At 40.1% G+C, this 16,565-nt stretch overlaps 1 protein-coding gene across 4 annotated transcripts; it reads right to left on the reverse strand.

The window, feature by feature from the left end:
• Positions 1-9,182: 9,182 nt before the first annotated feature.
• On the reverse strand, positions 9,183-14,182 carry LOC147900760 (pentatricopeptide repeat-containing protein At5g27110-like). Of its 4 annotated transcripts, none has more exons than XM_087376232.1 (6): positions 14,077-14,182; positions 13,772-13,863; positions 13,509-13,664; positions 11,116-13,425; positions 10,553-10,611; positions 9,183-10,376 (listed from the first exon to the last, which is right to left on the reverse strand). In XM_087376232.1, the coding sequence occupies exons 3-4, from the start codon at positions 13,604-13,606 to the stop codon at positions 11,190-11,192; spliced, it is 2,334 nt and encodes a 777-aa protein (XP_087232358.1). In that variant the 5' UTR covers positions 13,607-13,664; positions 13,772-13,863; positions 14,077-14,182; the 3' UTR covers positions 9,183-10,376; positions 10,553-10,611; positions 11,116-11,189. The 4 variants fall into 4 exon arrangements, with proteins under 4 accessions (XP_087232358.1, XP_087232357.1, XP_087232356.1 ...); XM_087376231.1 differs by having other exon boundaries at positions 13,772-13,880; XM_087376230.1 differs by having other exon boundaries at positions 13,772-13,976.
• Positions 14,183-16,565: the final 2,383 nt, after the last annotated feature.

Below are 16,565 nucleotides of genomic sequence, written 5' to 3' on the forward strand. Positions count from 1 at the left end.
TCTGCAACATTGATAAAAATTATGCAAAAAATTCAATATTGTAGATTGAACACACATCCTCACACTTAGGAGTGTCATAGAGGATGCCAGGACATGGAGACAGAGGGTATATTTCTACTTTGTGGATTTCTGCAAAGCCTTCAATATAGTACCTCAAGCACGCCTCATTAAGCAGTTACAGGACGCTATCATATTGGATGGAGATAGTTTGGGCTGGCACTTTATGAGAGGGGATTTGGATGGCAGGCAGATGGACATATGAGATCCTGAGCATCATTGGGGTGGTCCAACAAGGTTATCCACTCTCATCAACCTTATTTGGCCTCTACATAGTAGATAAGCTTGAGTCTTTTATCAGGACACTAGGAGGAGCTAGTTGCTCTCTTGTCAGTTACTTGCTCCATATTCTTTTGAATGCTAATGATGTGGTGCTCTTATCCTTGCTCACTCTGCTGAGGGGATCTAGAGACATCTAGATGCCCTACTGGCTTTGTGCGAGTCCCATGACTTGAAGGTCAACTTGGGTAAAACCAAGGTTATGATCTTCAACATCTCTAGAGCAGCTACACATAGAGAGCAGTTTACTTTTGACGGGGCACCAGTCGAGATAGTTTCATCATATACATACTTGGGAGTTCTATTTTTTGGACCTATCTTCACGATGATACTGGTGGCGATGCATACTCTTCTGAGTAGAGGTTATGCCTCCCTGGCCCAACTGGAGAGACAGTGCTTCCACTTGGACTTTTAGGACCCGTGGACCAAGGTTTTCCTTTTTGACTCCTTGGTCCAACCTACGGGCATGCATGGTAGCACTTGTTGGGGACCAAACCTCTTTAACACATAGTGGACTCGAGTGGAGAGATTACAACTTCTCCTACTCTTATGGATGATACGCAGCAAGCCATATGTCCCTCATCAGATCATTTAGGCTAAATTTGGGGCATCCCCACTACTGTTGGATATGGCATTCCAGACTATCACTTGCTTGTATCATGTGTGCATGTATGGCTCATGTAGCATAGGGTGACATAGGCTACCTTGGTTGGGACTAGCATCTTTAATGCATTAGCAGCTTAGGATGATCATAGATGTTGGTACGTGCATACATGTGGGTGGTTGAGAGATTGGGTTTTCATATAGATAGGTTGTCACCCTTCCAGTAGCATTGATGCTCCATTTGTCCCATTTCGGGGCAACAAATTCAACCCAATCATCTGGGAGGATCTCCTACAGCTACACACATTTAGGTTCTGGCTAGCATAGATAGAGCTCACTATGCAGCTTAATTTTTATCGGGACCACTGCTTGCACATTTCAGCGGAGGGCTTCATCATCCCACCAGATGATCTATATAAGATTGCTACTCCTCTTGATCACCGTACTCCACCTGTCTCCCTCATCTCCTCCCAGTAGGCTGACTCCCAAGTGTATCCATTGAACACCGGTAAGGGGCGCTCTGGGCCTTGATGTGTCTCTGTGTAGAAGAGACTGTCTCATCCTATGTATGACTCCAAGAAATTCCCAGGCTCGGACCAGAGGGTACCATTACAGTTCCAAATGGTGCAAGCAAGGGTCATAGTATCCTAAGTCTCATAGACCTCGCCCCCATATATGGAGTGGTCAAGTGGTTGGCGGGGTCCGATAATGAGACATCCATCCCGCACTACTGCCCACTTCCCCTCTTTGCAAGCCACATCATGCAACTGGAAAAGAGCATGTCTCTCCTCTATCTGTAGAGGAGTTAGGTCCTCATCCATAAATATAGTGGGGTGATCATATAGAGCCGATCTATGATGCAAAGCTACCAAGCATGCTTGAGTGTCCTTGAAACATATAACAAGAGGCTTCTCTCTATTGGGATCTCTCCCCACTCGCCATGCTCCCACAATAGCATGGTCGGGAACCCCTAGTGTGGTTGGCATGATTATCCCACTGCAAACACCTGTGAGCACAAGCTTATCAACTCCTTAAGAGGAGTTGTTTGCACATGTGATTGTACCTTTTTGAGGTGCACAGCCAAGAGGTGAAAATAAATCATGTTGTTAAGTGGTGTTTGTTAGCACCATTGTCAAAATACCAAACACATGCATCTAAAATGGAAAGGCATAAATCATGGATAGAAGGATTATAGGTTCATTGCACAATGAAAGCCATGTGCATAATTTGTTGATTCCTTCTTTTCACGAGCAAAATCTATCATGGACATGCTAGCATCCCTCTTATTCTCCTTCTCAAGCCTCTTTCTACATTCATTAATATGGTGCCTTGGCTTTACAGTAATCATTGCATTTGCCCTTCCTCTTAAGCGCATCACCCTCTCTTTTGGCATCCTTGCTAGGGTAGCAAAAGCCTAATTCTCTACCTGTAGCACTGATTTATTTTGCCTTGGCTACTATTCCTGCAAGAGTGCAAAACTAGCTTATCGAATGTAAGGGCATTTGGATTACCCTTCATCTCGTGAGCCTAATACAGAAGCAAAACTTTGATAAATGTTTGGCAGTGCATCGAGAACTGTGGGCACCAATGAAATGTCTACATATGAATTGGGGCAGAGGTAATCCAATAATCTTCAAAAAATTTTGAATTGTGGAGCTATGGGGAGGAGGTAATCCAATGAGCTTCAACCAATTCCAAAGAGTAATAATCTTCAATACATAGTGCATAAATATCAAGAAAAATATGAGCTTCATTACTTTGACTTGATTTTGAATTATTTGTTTTCAGCTTATTAGAAATGTATCTAAAACCCTCTTTGTTATAAGGATATTTGAATTGTGGCTCTTCAAAAATTGCATTTTGATATGCCTCCTCTTGCTTCCACATTACATTAGTAGGAAACATTGGTGCAAATGCAAAGGATGCAAATTCATCATATGATTTTAAACTCTCATCTTTCTCTAGAAAGCAAATCTCTTTTAGATATTCATCAAAACTTGATAATTCATTTTCTTGCTGCTCTAACTATCTATGAGAAACCAAAACTTACAAGCATTGCATATGGTATTGAAATGCCAAAATTTTTGGAATCCACTTTGGAATCTAAATCATATTCATGCGGAGTATAATCTGATTGTAAAATCTAAACTCTTTCAGATTAGGGGAGTAGCAGGGTGGGGGGGTGGTGGGGGAAAAGAAATAGGCAAAATTTTATAAAGAAGTACACTGTAAAAGTAAGTTTCAGGTGGAGGAGGGGTGGGGAGGTAGAAGAATTAGAAAAGATTTGAGAAAGAAAAAAATGTTTTGAAATACATTGCAGGGGGGCAGTAAGTAGGCAAAATTAAAAGGGGTCAAATTGTAACCATAAGGCGAGGGGAGGGAGGGGGGAACAAAGAAACTTGTAAACTATATGTGATGGTATAGATGTGGGTTAAGGGGGGTGTGTGTGTGTGTGTGTGTGTGTACTGTAAATGTGTAAGAGTGTAGAAACTGTGTGTGTGCAAATGTGTAAGAGTATAGAAACTCTATGTGTGTAAATAATACGGTATCCCATCATATAAATGAACCATATATTTATTTCCAAGTAATAGTACCAATAATTAAAATAGGAAATTAAATTAGAAAAGATACATATACTCAAAACATTATATTGTTCCTTGCTGGAGTGTTTTAAAAAATATATATTGATTTTCGATGAAATAAAAAAGAGATAACAATGTCTCTTCAAGGGGTAGCCAAGGTAGTCGTGTATTTGATAACAATTATTCGAGGATGGAAGAACTATACCTGCCAACCAACCAGACAATAACGAAAGTTAGAACTTTACTGGTTATCGAATGGGTGCCAAGTATCCAAGCATTCCTCCCTCACTTCTCATTGCTTTCATGAATAATATACATCAAATATGCAAGAACCAAGGCTAGTAAATGTCATATACCATGAGCCAAAAATAAAGAGGAAAGGGTAAGAACATATTAGGTGCAAGAGAAACCAAGTTAAACTATATTTCCTAGCCTTCCATAAAGGAGGTATGATACAAGTTAGAGGAAAAAAGCCTACCATGTAGGAGGCACAATAATTTAAAGGTTAGTGAGATATTTTCCTAGCCTACCATAAAGGAGACATTACAAATAATGTAATTGCTAAGCCTTCCATAGAGAAGGCACAATAAATGTTAGAAACAAATTAGAGAAATTAATCAAAGTTAGAATTCCATTGCATGGGAGTCCAGTGCATAAGCATTGCCATATTGCTTGTTATTTATAGAAACCGAGATTATTAGGAACATAGACAAGAAGAGATATACACGCAATGAAAATTTTTAATAAAAAAGTAATCTAACAAAGGTGCTTCCCAATCACAGTTCATCTTCTTGTTTCTTGGCTTTTCTTGGCAAATAAGGTCGAAGCCTACATTTACCTTCTTCTTCACGGGCTTTCTGCATCTTATGATTAACAAAAGCTATACAACTAGGCTTTAGATTGGCATTAATTCTAGCAGTTTTTTTGTCCACAGGGGTTTTCATGCTCGATTCTTCCTATAAGACAAGAAATATTTTAGTGGGAAAGGATAGAAAAAAGCATTAAAAGTGTGTTAGTTAGAAAGTTAGCAAATATTAATCACATAATAAGTGGTGGGAAATGTAAAGAGATGCAAGACCGACAAGAAATCAATTACTGAAATAATACACAAAGACCTAGATAATAGGAATTTATTACTTAGCATTAAATATGCCCATACAATAAGAAAGAAAGGGACAATCATAAAATGAAATTCCCATGTAAAAAGCAGCATAGGTCAAGCGAGAAAGTTTAGAATACGTAGAATACTACTCATGCAGGCACGGGAGTACGTAGAGCTAAAGGTAGGCGTCGACCTACACAAATGTATCACAGCAAGCAACCAAATGATGCTAAAGCAATCCAAGAGTCAAAAGCTAAGACAACGACACTGTAGATATGAACCCCAAAGCTTTGAAAAGAGCTACTGAGAGCTAGTAAGTAATCACCAAATTAGTAAAAGGCCCGGGGTGGCAACGAGCACCAAGCCAAAGGGAGGACCGTAGACAGCGAACAAATGCCGCCAAACGACTTATGCTAAAGCAAGACCTCACATACAAGACTCCAAAGGTCGTCACGTGGAAAAACGATCAAGGTACAACAACTGAGACGAAGTAATCACAGGGCTACATTACAACGACTATCCATAGATAGAAGGTAAACATATGCTGCAACATAACAAGCTAAAAACAGCCCACCCAACACACTCTATAAACCAAACTACAACGTAGGTGACTTTGGATGAAACCAGATAATTTGCTCTATGGCATGCCATCAAAAGGCGTTCCAAAAATGACCATGGATTCTGAGAACCGACAATCTCCTAACAGCGCAACCAAGCAATACATGGACCAACCAAGGCTGGAAGGTCGTCAAGCTAGTACGCAAAGGTAAGACAGCAGGCACCCGAGCTAACCCCAAAGCAATTGAAGGTAATCACACGGTAGAAACGCTCCTCAACACTTACTGTCAGTCGTTCAAAAGAAAGCAGAAGAGCTTGCAAACAATAACCGACGAGATGTTTAAAGTGTAAGAACAAGGTACGTAGAAAATGCGGGCAAGCAAGAATCAAAAGCGCAAGGCCATAATACCTGAGTCGATGCCATTGCATAAAGGGAGGCTACGAAGTTGGTTGCACATAGAGGGGATGGATTAGAGCCCATGCTTAAGAAGATAGGGACTAAAGGTAGCTAAAGGTAGCAAATATAGAAGCTGTGACAGGGAGGATAGAGACAAGTAGGGCATATTTAGGTAGTTAGCTAGTGAACCAGTAATGGCACTGCAAAGTAGTTCCATCAATCTTATCCCATACTTAAAATGAGGGGGTAGATCCATATGATAGCATATGGTAAGTTTAGAGAACCAAATAGAAAGGGTAATTAAATGTCAAACCACACTTACACTAAGAAGCTTTTCAAATTAGCCAAATTGATCCATACACACACCTATAATTGTTAAAATTGTGAGTTGGCATCGAGTCTTTGGAGCAATTAACATGTCTGAAATTGTAAAGTACAAAAGATTAAGCAATTTCAAAAAATGACAAGGCGCCAAATGTTAAAAATTGGGGTTGATCAATTAGAGGCAAATACAAAAGGGATCCAACCCATAGGAAGTTGCCTATTACATTGATGTTTGAATATGGCAACCTTCTCTATACAAAGAAATGCTGCTACCGAATCCACTAGGTAAGTTGCATCATAATGACCCAAAGAGTTAATAAATGCATATTGTATTAGGGTAACAGTGTGTATGTGTGGTCGTGCGACCAGATAATAAGCATATGTGTGTGTGTGTGTATTTGCACATGTGTGCTTTATAAGTGTGTGTGTGTGTATGCACGCGTGAGCGTGTGTGAGTAAATATGTGCATGTGTTTATGTATGTAATCGTATGTAGCCAAAGTGTGTGTGTGTGTGTGTGTGTGTGTGGCCCACCCCCAACCCAAAGGGTAAGACCACATGGTGGGAAGTAAGCCCACCATGTGGAACTCACTCCCCACTTATCGATAATAAGTAAATAAAAGTGGATTTGTATGATAAGTGTCAAAATGAAAAAATGATGCTAATAGTAAATGCATAAACCATTTCTGCAAAATAGATATAAACGTTAGTAAAACATAAGACAGATCACAAAATGACTAGGGATTGCTCATGCTAAAGAATTATCCAATGGAATGTGAATTAATTGTATGGCACTAGCCTGACTAAAGGCTAGTTGGGAAATCAAAGTGTGTGTTTAGATTGAAAAATCCCATCAATAATTGAGCCATACAATTAATTCCATAAATTGGATAAAAAGTAAAAAAAGGAAAACATATAAGGAAAAAATGTTTGAGACATCTAAGTTGAACAATGCAAAAACTAAAGTTTGCAAAAATTCGACCGAAATTAAGAATTTTTAATTATATTGAGTTTGACAAACACAATATTGAAAAAAGATGTTGAATCCTCAAGCAGTCCAGGTTCCGAGGTCGGAGTCCACTTACCTACCACCATCCAAACAAACTAGGTGTTAGAACATCATCAGTTATTTTTGGGTAGACAGATAATGCTTGTTTTTCTCGACTTGTTATCGCTTTACCTAGGAATATCGACAACCATATGGATTCTTAGATAATTTTTATATATTTTTTTAAAAATGAAGTCATAAGTGGAGTAAGGAGCAAATGAGTGCATGGGTTGAGATGGGCTTCAAGGAGATATGGGAGGATTAGTGGGCTTGGTGTGTGGGGTGGTTAAAAAGAGAGTGTAAAGGTGAGATTTCACTAAGAATACATAAAAGAATAATTCATAGATGAGGAAGCATACTTATGTGTGTGTAAAGAAATAAGTGTCTGTGTGTGAGCTACATTTACTAATCAAAATTTGTGTGTATGTGTGTGTGTGTGTTTGCATGCGTGTGCATGTGCATGTGCGTGAGAGAGAGAGAGAGAGAGAGAGAGAGAGGGGCAACATGAATTTTATGTTCAATATCTTCCCTACGAATATCACAATAGGAACTTTCATTCCAATCCATATCTTTCTTCTTGAGTTGTATGCCACTATTGGTGACCTATGCAAGTAGGGTTGTGTATTGATTGAGAGTATCACTACAAAAGAAAAGTGTAATTGATTCAAGCATTGCCAATCGAGTTGTACGTAACCATCTAGATGGATGGTCAAAGCTATGCAAAGAAGTCTACTCATGAAAGATTAGAAAATAATCGATTCTCTAAAACTTCGAACGCTCACCAAACCACCTAATGCCCTTGGGCCAAGGTCTCTTCGTGACCACTTTGATCTTAGTTTAAGAGAAATTGTCATGGTCTCCTCATGACCTTGATCTTAGACTCCAGAGATAGCCATGGTAAGTGATTCAAACCATGGAGTGGCATGTTCCAAGCCAATCTTGGGCACGCTCCCTTAGTAACCATCTTTCAGAAACTCACCACGAGCTTTTTACTTGCACACACTAGGCCCACTAAAGAAACTATGAGAAGGAAATCCAATTGAAAGCAACCGATGTAGGGAGGTAAGAGTAATGCCCCTACGAATGCTAAAGATCTCCTTCATATTAATGAGATTAAAGAGACCACATGATGCTAGCACTTTTTAAAAATTAAAACATAACAAATACATGATTTCGACATTAGTCGAATGAGATCTTGAATTATTTGTATTTGGTATGCAAGGGAGATTGGGTCCCGATATGTCTCACGATCCACAATGCTTGTTTCTCTTTATCTTGGATCGCTTCCTTGTGCTTAAGAACATCCACCATAAAGGATGCCAAATTTAATTCAAAGCACAAATTTAAAGATTTGAAAGTGCAATAAAGCAAGACAAGAATAAGTTTTATGCTTTTAGAAATTTTCTAAATACATAGGTCCTATTAATATAAAGATAGATATACATATATCAGGATCTGTACAATGGATATAGAGGTGACACTTCATCTCCCAAATCTATTGAACGCAAAGAAATGAGGCCTTCCCATTCCCAAAGTATAAAGTAGAACTTAGAACTATGATTGTGTATAACGACGTGTCACTTTCTTCAAGTTGCAACCTTACCATGGTACGCAAGTCTATGGTGAGTTTCTTCTATTGTCTTGCAATGCTCCAAGCAGCCACAATGTTTTGTTTGTCCCTAAATATTAGTAGAGGTATTAGAAACTTCATGTTTAATTCAAGAAATATATTGAACTTCTTAGCTAAAAGACAAAGCTGATATTTGCAATATCATAAAATATGATATTCCTACACTCTTATTCTACATCCACACCAACCTCAATAAAGAATAGAATAACAGTCAAGAAAATAAACCTTTGATTACCAAGTAACCATTTCATGATCAAAAATACAGTAGCATATTAGCATTGAAGATTACCATAAGAAGTGGCGTATGGATTGAAGTGGTACAAGCCCAAGTTGCTTTCTTTGCATCAATTTTTACGAAGTTGTTCATGCATGTAAATTTATTCAATTCTTATCTATAGATGTCTTTCATGGCAATCAGATAAGTAGTCAGTGAGTTATAATTTTTATAGATCTAGAAGCCAATCAAAGTCACTGCTCTTGAGCCACCATCATGGGCATAATAAATTTGTCAACTTCTCTAAGAACAATACACAACAAGAAATTTCTTAAAACTGAGGAAAAGAACATCTCCAGTTCACCTCTTCATCAGAACCAACACCCAACCAATTAAAATGGCTCTTCGTCGAAGTCCCTTAAGAGAATCTCATGTCGTCACAGAAGCAATGAAAGAGATGCCACATAAATAAGAAAATCAATCGTCCCACGAATTAGTCGGCATCCAAACCAATCTGCAAGAAAGCATAAGGTAATGTAAGATTTTGTATAGACTTCCAAGAGCACCAATCTTAAAGAGCTAACGGATCAGATATATCAGGCAAAAATTTACATTGAAGGCTGACGACAATTGGTCTACAGAAAAGGCAACCTAGCGGCCAATACTACCCTACTCAAGAATAAAAATATATTACAAAATCTTTTATGCACCCATGTTTGGACCCCTAAGGGGTAATATACAACATCAGATCAAATAACCTGTGAGCTACAGAGAATCTCCAACAATAACAAGACAGGAGCACATGTAATCAGGATGAAAACCTTGATACTTCATTGAAGAGAACAAGCTCAAGACCCATTGTAAATGGTCTTTGAATGACAAATGTAAGTTGAGACGACAAATCAGTAAAAAGCCCAAAAAAAATTCAAGCAAAGGGGGGGACTGTTCCCCCAAGACACTTCTTCTTCTATCCTTGCTCTCATCGCCATCCTCTACATAGTGCACATTACAATATAAGTGCATGCAAGTTTTATTTAATTTTTCAAAAAATGAATTCTGTTAAGTATGAACAAAACCCATGAGAGTAAGCTCAAGGTGGAAATACATCATGCAAGCATGAAAAAGAACACCTATAAAGGGCCAATAAGCTCCTCACACCGGACGAATTAGTAGACTCTGAAAAAAAAGGAGAGCCTCTCCATTCCCTAAGGAAGATAGCCCTCTTGGAAGAAGGTCCTCGTGAGGCCACTTGCATGCTCAACCATATAGCCATCAGCGTATGAATAGTATCTGTCAAGACTCCAAATAAGGGCCAAAGTGTGAGAAGGGTGGACTTGGGATCCATCCAAGGCCTCTGTGCATCTGGCTCTCCAGATATGCCCTGCTGAAATGCTCACCAAGTGAGGGGTCAAGAAATCAATTAGCTGTATTTAGACCTTCCCTTGAAAAAACACTATTGCCCTCAAGTGGTGCAAGCCACAGCCCAAAGTTACTACTCCACTGACTTAGCAGTTTGCATTGGCTATGCCTGTCACCCATGAGCAAGCTATTCTTTTGTCTTCCAGCCAGATCGTGCTGCTTGCCTGAAATTTTTTACACAAAGCTGAGACAACTGAGCATCTACACAACAGGCAGCTGTCACTAAGTCATTGTCCAAATAGAAAGCCGTGCATGTCCTCAAATCACAAGGAAGATGCAGAAACCAACCTTGAAAAACAAAGTATATTTTCAAAAAAAAATGCAAGAAGAGGCCACTCACCTCCAATACTCCATCTGTAAACATTTGCCTCACTGAAATTGCGGAGTCCCCTTAGCTACCTGAAACATTCACATGGCAGTATTAATCTGCATTGTCACTGTGATTTGGATGGATTATCAAATGCTACAACATTAACTTGATCCCTCATAAATCTGAAAACCATGGCAATATATCCAAAGTTCAATGATTGGTCCCTGAAAGTATATTGCTATAACAGTAACTGCATCCCTCATAATTCTTCCTTGATAGAAAACTATGGCAATATACTCAAATTTCAATGATGGGTAATATATTCAATTTCAATGATTGGGCCCTGAAAACAAATGACATGTCAACCTCTTTCAAAATTCATAAGCATTCAAATGATGCAACTAAGGTCAGCTTTGTGACGTTCAAATTCCAAAACTCATCCTAAAGCAATAAATAAATCACAAAATTCTAAAGAGAGCGCATCAACAATCGCAACTCAAGATAGTAATAATGCACTTGTCACTGGCGATGCTCAGAGAGTGTACCTCACCAGACAAACATAACATGAAATGCATCCCTTTCAATAATCTCACCTTTGAAGCTTGTATTCAGGCTTAATGCTCTTAAATCTTTGCTGCTCAAATTTGAAACCCTGGCAAGCCCAAAGCTATCGCAAGTTTTCTTGGTGCCCAATCATGGCTTTTTCCTTATTTGACAGAGAATCCAACACTAAACTCAATTGTGGCATATAACCTTCATCCTTTAGTACCTTGGTTAACCTACTTGACTTCTCAGAAATGGGAACACCTTCTGAGAGACTCTTGCCTCCCACCACAAACTCATGCACTTTTTTGTTGATCTCGATCCAGGCTGTCCCAGGCTTCTTCTGAACACCTAGTTTTTTTTTCTGCCCTTGCATTATGTTGACATCACCCCACATATGAGCATCAGCATATATGTTTGATATGAGCATATATCCAGATGCATGGCTAGGATCCCCTTGAACAACCTGATCAAAACATCGTTTTCCTACTTCCATGTTTCCATATATTCTGCACCCAGTTAGTAAAGACATCCCTCCAACTTCATCCATCCTTACAGGTATGCATTTCAGTAAATCTTCGGCTTCACTTAAGAGTCCTGTACGGCCGAGCAGATCAACTAAGCAGTTATAGTGCTCAATATTTGGTGTGATGAAATGTTCTTCTTCCATGGATTTGAAATAACCACAACCTTCCGTCAGTAGACCGGCATGACTACAAGCAGTGAGAATACCCAAAAATATTACATCGTCCGGTTTTAGGCCTTGTTCTTGCAAATCCTCGAAACACTGCACAGCAGACCTCCAGCTGCCAGTCCTTGCAAATCCTGTAACCATAGCACCCCAGGATACCACATCTTTCTCTGACAACTCGTTAAACACATCACGTGCCTCCTCCAAGCTCCCACATTTAGCATATGCATCAACAAGGGCATTCCCAAGGTTAGCTTCTGATTGAAATCCACTTCTGGCAATCTGCTTATGTACCTCCCTGACCTGCCCAATGGCTCCTATGCTGCCACATGCTTTTAAAACACACAACATTGTCACTCTCTCTGGAAATACACCTTCCTTAAGCATTCTCTCAAAAAATTCAAAACCAGAACGACCATCCCCATGCTCAACATGTGCTGCAATCATTGCACCCCATGAAACTACATCTCTATTCTGCAGTTTGTCAAACACTTCTTGAGCCTCCTCTAGGCGCCCACATTTTGCATACATGTCCACAAGGGTGCTCCCAATTATTAGATCTGAATCCAGTCCACAAGAAACAATCTGATCGTATATGAGTTTGCCCTCTCCCATAGCTCCTACACTGCTACAAGCTTTCAAAATGCTTGAAAACACAAGCTCATCTGGCTTTATACCCTCCTGCTGCATTTTGGTGAACAGTTCAAGAGCAGGAACACCATGTCCAAGCTGTGCATACCCAGCAATCAGTGCACCCCATGTCACCACATCTCGAATTGGCAATCTGTCAAACAATTTGTGCGCCTCCTCTAAATGACCACATTTGCCATACATGTCAACAAGGGTGTTCCCAATTATCAAATCATATTCAAGTCCGCTTCTAATGATCTGCTTATGTATCAGCCTCCCCTGCCCTATAGCTTTGGTGTTGCCACATGCTTTCAAAATACACAAAAATGTGACTCTGTCTGGCTTTGTACCCTCCAGCTGCATATTCTCAAAAAGCTCAAAAGCAGCAAGACCCTGCCCATACTGGGCATATCCTGCAATCATTGCAGCCCATGACACCACGTTTCTATCCAGCAAATGGTCAAAAACTTTGCGTGCCTCTTCTAAGCTCCCACACTTTGCATACATGTCAACAAGGGCATTCCCAACCACTACATCTACTTCTGCTCCACTTGTAATAATCTGATTATGTATCAGTTTGCCCTGCCCTAGGGAGCCTATGCTGCCACATGCTTTCAAAATGCACGAATATGTAAATTTGCCAGGCTTTGAGCCATTCTTCTGCATTGTATGATATAATCCAAGAGCCCTATCACCACGTCTAAGGTTAGCATGTGCTGAAATGATTGCATTCCATGTGTGCTCGCTTGGTTTTGACACCTTGCAGAACACCTGGTTTGCTTCCCGCAAGCTCCCACAGGAAGCAAACAGTCGGATAAGGTGGTCCCCCAAAACTGCAATTGATTCAAGTCCATTGCTGACCATAAGAGCATGCACTTTTCTGCCACCTGCAAGGTCTTGCTTTTTGGTGCACCCTTGCAGAAGGCAATAGATGATATCCCTCGATATAGGAATCCCTTGCTGGTCCAAGAAGTCCACTGCCTTAAAAGCCTCGTCTAGCCGCTCCTCTTTAAATAGTTTGGCTAAATCCCGAACACATCTATCATACATGGCCACACACCGTTCAGAACAAAAGCTCCCAAAAAGACAAAAAAAAAAGCAGATGAACCTGCTCTTTATTACCTGACAGCATTCTTAGCCACACTTGAACACAGAAAGTGTTGTACCTCCCCATATCTGGATGTGAGCAACTTTCCTTCTAGCTGAGGAAAATTGGGCATCAGTCCAAAATGCCCCTTTCGTCTCAATGAGCCAAATGCCTGGATATCCCTTCGTTATCTGTAAAACCTCCCACGATCAGTTTCAACACGCAGGGACCTAAACAAAGAGACTCGTAGCCCTGTCTGCTTTGAATGATGTCACAAAGAACGTCAATGCATACTTACAGGCATAAAGATCTGTTTGAACCAACGCCAAGGCTCTACCAATTCTGTCCATGATAATCCTTTCCTTACCGATTCTCCCATTTTCTCGAGGACTGCGTAGATCCAGAAACTGAGAAGCACAGGAGTCGTTGCTGAAAAGCCGCTCTACAATAATAAAACACATTTTCCACATGGCACTGCCCTCGAATTTTATGAAGAAGAGAACCTAATAATAATGATATTGTATTATAATAGGCACCTTACATGTGGCACAAAATTCAAAAATCATATTCTCCCCACATTTCAGTTACAATAGAGTGCACTACCTGTAAGGCAATGCTAATTCAGGACACGGCGGCACCCCAGTGGTAGCGCTGCTTGCCTAACAGGGCAGGTGATAGCGTCAACAGGTGGGTGAGTGGGTGCTTTCGAGTTTTTTCTTGTGGTTTTTACGCAATGCTAATAAGTACATAAAAAGAGGCTTGACTTCGCAACGCTAACTTTGGAAGGAAGATACGTCATAACAAAAATGGCGGGTTTGATGTTAACACGTAGAAGTAGTATGAAATGTATGTCCGAGAGGCTATTCCTTTGATGTATATTGAAAATTGCAACTTATAACGCAACTAGGGGGTGGCTCACAAATGCAATATGGAAACCATGATGCCACAAATTACTTTTAGCCTTTTAAGGGCCTATGGAAGGGTGGTTGGTTTTTTAGTCGTTAAGAGCAAATGGGCTTATAGTCAACATTGAATATGATTAGCATTTTGGGTTAGTGGTAAAGTAAGGACGAGTTACTAATGTAGGTTAGATTGAGCTTTTAAAGCTTCAACAAGGTACATTAAATGTATGACAAGGGCTCCACTCTCCATTTATTCTAGAACCCCCCCACTACCTAATTATCTTGGCCCTCCCCATTCCATTCATTGTCTCTCCCTCTCCATCCCTTTCGTCTCCCCCCTCTATGAACTAATCAAAGGAGGATTTTATTATGACTTTTGGGAGATTATACTCTATTAACTCCTTAAAAATCTAGCAAGGCTTGTAGTGGTATGCGAGGGTGAACCTCGATTGATGGTGTCTCCCCTCTATACCATGGGCATAACCAAGTGATCCTATGGAGCTGTTTGTAAAATGCCCATATATGACTCCCACCCTAGTATCCACCAACATCTTCTACATCTAGTGGCTCTAAGGAATGGAGTATCTATTTGACATGCCCAAAGATGCCAACCCATTTTATAGGAGGGCTTGAAAAGGGTGTGCTACCATAGCTGAGCCATTTCCATTCCACCAACCAAATGTTTTGTCTCTAGAGAAAACAATAGATTGTAGAATGCTTACATAGGCAACACACTAATCATTCCAACTCTTGTCAAAGGGGTTGAAGGGGGTGTGCTACCATTTTATGTAGTTGAGCCATTTCCATTCCACCAATCAAATGTTTGGTCTCCAGAGAACATATAAGATTGTAGAACGATTGCCTCATTCCTACCCTTGTGTTAGAGCTATAGCATAGGATCACCTACATGGCATGCTCATTAATATGCAAACTAGTGTGATGATAAAGAGGAGTAGTCGAGTATGTGCATGATGGGTGTGGAGGTCCATACAAGCAAGTGCCTATTGTGACATCAATATGAGTTGGTGTAGTTATTGCATGCACAAATGTTTAAACAAAACGACAAGTATGCTTGTGCATATCTTGAAACCAATACTCAAAATGAGATATTTAACAACATAGCCTTCTAGCTCACAAACATCACCTCCAAAGCCAGTTCGAGTCTTCCCTAATTATTAAGCAAAGAAAGCAATGTATCACAACCTCAACAATCAATTCAATAGACACAAATGTTCAAGGATGCAGAAGCACACCTAAATATTACAATTTAGGAGGAGGAAATGCACACAATTTAATGACAATCATATTGCCACATTGCCTAAACCCTTGCACCCGTGCAAATGCATGCAGACACGCATGCATACACACATGTATGCATGTGCGCACACATGCACATACACACCTACATGCATGCATGCACATGCACGCCCCTCCCTTGGATTGGTATTAGAAGGACTGATTGACTTTGCTACACTTCCCTACATTGCATTAGAAGGAGGCTTTTCTGTGAAGATTGAGTGGCCTCTTTCATATTTTTGTGATACTAGCTCCCGACTGAGTGGTAGAGATTGTATATGGATATAATAGAAGAGAATAACAACTGCCATTGGAACTAATATGATGTTTGTACATACGATGAGATGAGAAGAACTATGGATGATGGAGTGCCCCATACATGGGCTCAAAGCATCCACAAAAAATCAAGAAGGATGGACCTAAATAGATGGTTAATGGTGAAGAAGAAGTATGGATGATGGAGTGCCCCAGACATGGGCTCGAAGCATCCATGAAAAACCGAGAAGGATGGACCTGAATATATGGTTCCTATCCCAAGTGAGCCCTTATCACATTACTATGAGAGATGATGGATCAGGAGGTTGCATGCAAAGGCTAGAGGGGGCGGATCTTGAATACGCTTGAGTGCTACACTTGGAGGTCTTGTAGACTTGGAGAGGATATGCGATGTATAGGAAGGAGCTTGAAGACTGTCCAATTAACATTTTCATAGCTCATAGACACAAATCCCTCGAGGTTTGGTATAGTCTCCTTCTCATATTGTATATATTTTTAGGGCTTCTTCCCCTATAGGGTAATGACATACATATAGTCTTCGAAGTTTACTTGCACATCCAATATTTGCTCATTGAGTAGTATGGGATACATCTCATAGTGTTTGCTTTGTTAAGGTGC

The sequence above is a fragment of the Dipteris shenzhenensis genome, chromosome 6 (genome assembly GCF_047967505.1).
Source record: "Dipteris shenzhenensis isolate YYH24624 ecotype China chromosome 6, Dip_SZ_1.0, whole genome shotgun sequence".
NCBI classification, from domain to species: domain Eukaryota; kingdom Viridiplantae; phylum Streptophyta; class Polypodiopsida; order Gleicheniales; family Dipteridaceae; genus Dipteris; species Dipteris shenzhenensis.